The sequence below is a fragment of the Henckelia pumila genome, chromosome 3 (assembly GCF_033568475.1).
Source record: "Henckelia pumila isolate YLH828 chromosome 3, ASM3356847v2, whole genome shotgun sequence".
Taxonomy (NCBI): domain Eukaryota; kingdom Viridiplantae; phylum Streptophyta; class Magnoliopsida; order Lamiales; family Gesneriaceae; genus Henckelia; species Henckelia pumila.
Window position 1 is genome coordinate 27,309,507 of NC_133122.1, and position 3,214 is coordinate 27,312,720.

General features: G+C 35.4%; 1 protein-coding gene across 1 annotated transcript; it reads left to right on the forward strand.

Moving 5' to 3' along the window:
• Positions 1–514: 514 nt before the first annotated feature.
• LOC140893183 (GATA transcription factor 21-like) lies at positions 515–2,091 on the forward strand. The gene is made up of 3 exons (XM_073302250.1): positions 515–721; positions 835–1,161; positions 1,397–2,091. Exons 1-3 carry the CDS (start codon positions 533–535, stop codon positions 1,775–1,777), a joined length of 897 nt encoding a protein of 298 aa, XP_073158351.1. The 5' UTR covers positions 515–532; the 3' UTR covers positions 1,778–2,091.
• Positions 2,092–3,214: the final 1,123 nt, after the last annotated feature.

A 3,214-nucleotide genomic window follows, 5' to 3' on the forward strand; every position in this document is an offset into this window, starting at 1 on the left:
GGCCAATCATTGAGGTAGTGTGCCAAGAAAGAATTAGAGATAGGGTTGTGTCATTTGGTGGTGTGGTGAGGTGTGGTGTGGTAGCCATTCCATACCTTAAATTCGTTTGTCCTTCTTAAGGTATTAACTTGGTTGAATGTCATCAAGTCACGGGAATGTCTAGCCCTTTGACCCCACCTCCAAACCAACACTTGGAGATTATAATCATCACAATTAGTTTTTCGTTTTTTTGTCGGAAATGCACAAGATATTGTCATTATTCTGACAGAAAAAGCGGTAAAATTATATTTAAAAAGTTAATTAATTACCGTCAAGAGAGAAAAATTCGATCTATGCACACTTCTGAATAAATATTACCTTATATACATATATATTTGAGAATTCATTATAAAATAGTAAAATAAATACACATATCGATTGTGGACAAAATTCTCGAATACACTTATCCTAATGTCCCTTATATTCGCTTAAAACATTTTTGCTTGAGAATTAAAAACTAGTCATTCAAGAAAGTTGCCCCTTCTCCATTCAAATGACAATGGACCTAAACTCTTGTCCCCCTTTTCCTATTGTGCCAAGCAATTATGGCGATGAAGATGATCAAGAACTTCACTCTTTTGTCCCAATTATTAATCAAGCTTCCTCATCATCATCATCATCTTGTGTATTCTTCAATCGGATTCAAGATCGAACCGGATACGATCTCCAGCATGATCACCAGGTAAACCATCTACTCACAATCAACCTTATATATCTACAAGTATATATAACATGTCAACATGACTAAAGATTGATACAAAGTTTTATACATGGGATCATTGGTTTTGATCTTAGGATCACAGTTATGGTCACAATGGAGGATATTCGACGGCGTACGAGGTCGAGTACGGGAAGAAGGAAGATCACGGAGTGCAGAACGACATTAATCCAGTGAAGTGGATGCCATCTTCAAAGATGGGGTACTTGATGCAAAAGATGAAGAAGAACCATGATGGATTAGTCCTAAACCTGAGTAGCAATGGCACAATAAAGAAATCCTCTTTGGAAAATGCAGATTTAAGCCACAATAATTCTTCATATGACATTATCCCAATTAGGGTTTGTTCAGATTGCAACACAACCAAGACCCCTCTTTGGAGAAGTGGTCCTAAAGGCCCTAAGGTATATATTCATCTTTTATCTTATTTTATGATGCATAAAGTTTATCCAAGAAATTAATTAACTTATAAAAAACAATATATTAGACTTTAGTTAAATGTTTCTAGCTTGTCCAAAAACTTACTTGTATCATAAAAAACACTTCACTTAATTTGTCTAGAAATGAACATGATATCTTTTAATAGTTATATATATGAAGTTTCAGCTATAAATTTTTGTGGCTGTTTCATGTTCACAGTCACTTTGTAACGCGTGCGGGATCAAGCAAAGGAAGGCAAGGCGGGCGGCCATGGCTGCAGCTGGCGCCAACGGTGGGGTTGTTGCCACCGGTAAGTCGCGGGTACTCGATAAAATCAAGATGCAACACAAAGAGAAGGCAACAGGCAGCAAAAATCCGAAGTCTTCGCTGCTCGTGAAACGCCGCAAAATGGAGCAAAGTGCGGCTGATATCTCGGTTGGATCAAAATCTAAAATTGGACAGAAGAAGAAGCTGGGTAATTTCGAGGATATGTTGATGAAGTTGAGCAAGAGCTTGAGATTTCACAGTGTGTTTCCAGAAGATGAAAAGGATGCAGCTATTCTTCTCATGGCTCTATCTTCTGGCCTCGTTCATGGTTGATAACAAACAAGCTAGCAGGGGCGAAACCAGGATTTTGACTTATGCAAGATTTTTAACCATACTTTTCCCTGAGAATCGAAAGCTAATCTAAATTTGATGAAAAAATTTTGCGAGAAAAAGACGACTTTTCTACTAGGAGAACAAACGATCGAGCTTGATGATCGGTTCGAATCAAATATAATAAGTTTGTTGATGTTAGCAACTCCAATAAAGCATAAGTTTTCTATGCCGCCTTTAAATTTCTCGGTTGATTTGTATTTTTACTTTTTTTCAGTATAAATTTCTTGATTTAGAGAGAGTAATAAATAAAGTCGAATGTCTTTTTCTGATGAATCCGAGGTACGTACGTGATCGAGTGAACGAGTTTTTTTTTTTTTAAATAAATTATGTAATGAGGGTGTGTCTTGTTTGTCTATCAATTTATGGGAAGAGTCGATGCTACCCCACCCGGGTAGTGCCCGGGTGGGGTAGCAACGGCCCAGATCTTGTTGCAGGTCAAATGATTTGACCTGAAAACAAGATCCGGGCCGTTGATCTGGCATCAAGGGTACTATCCTGATGCCAGCATCGACTCTTCCCAATTTATGATTGTGTCTATTAATTTACAGCCTTTAATTAATTAATAAGATGATATGGGAGGAGAACACACAATTGCCTACAATTTAAAACTACAAAGAAGTTCGACTCAATTTTTTGTTAGATGAATCTTTGACTCGATTTAACTCATAAAATTAAATTATTACATTTTATGTTAAAAATATTATGTTTCGCGACAGATATATATCGGGTCGAGCTGCATCACTACTGGTGCTACATTTTTCTTTTCTTTTTTATTTGGAAAAAAATATATCTAGTATTGCTAGCTAACTGCAAAAAATAAAAAATAAAAATCCAGCGACCAATATATTGAATTCAGTCTCTATTTTGAGATCCATATTAAATATCAGCCCTAAATTAAATTTGAGACCAAGTTTCAAGTTAGATCACTAAAAATAAAAGTAAAAACATCACGTATGGTCGATCCGATATATATTTGTCGCAAAATATAGTATCATATAAGTTACATCCAATTGTGACAATCCAAGAATATATATATATATGTATGGGTCAAGCTGTATCACAGAAAATATCATTTAAGTTACACTTAATTGTGACAATCCCCTCCCAAACTTTAAAAAAAAAATTGAAAGAAAAAAAGAAAAAAAGAGAAACAAGTTTGGGTTTTGTTAGATGATACCAAGATCTCAAATATGGGACAATGTATCAAATTCAAGACCTAATTGTGACAAGTGCAAATTGCTCAAAAATCCCCAATGCAAACATGTTTTGCTCTGTACTCCCTAGCCACTTTTTTGTACCACATTGTTTGTTAATTTGTACCACATCTTGTATGGTTTTGTACCACATTTTGTATTGTTTTGTACCATATTTTATGAC

What these genes read in the sequence shown, in the direction of transcription:
- LOC140893183 (XM_073302250.1), top strand. Translation starts at nt 533, where the DNA reads ATGACAATGGACCTAAACTCTTGTCCCCCTTTTCCTATTGTGCCAAGC. An exon ending in ATCTCCAGCATGATCACCAG is followed by an intron (nt 722 to 834) that starts GTAAACCATCTA and finishes TTTTGATCTTAG; the next exon opens with GATCACAGTTATGGTCACAA. An exon ending in GTGGTCCTAAAGGCCCTAAG is followed by an intron (nt 1,162 to 1,396) that starts GTATATATTCAT and finishes TCATGTTCACAG; the next exon opens with TCACTTTGTAACGCGTGCGG.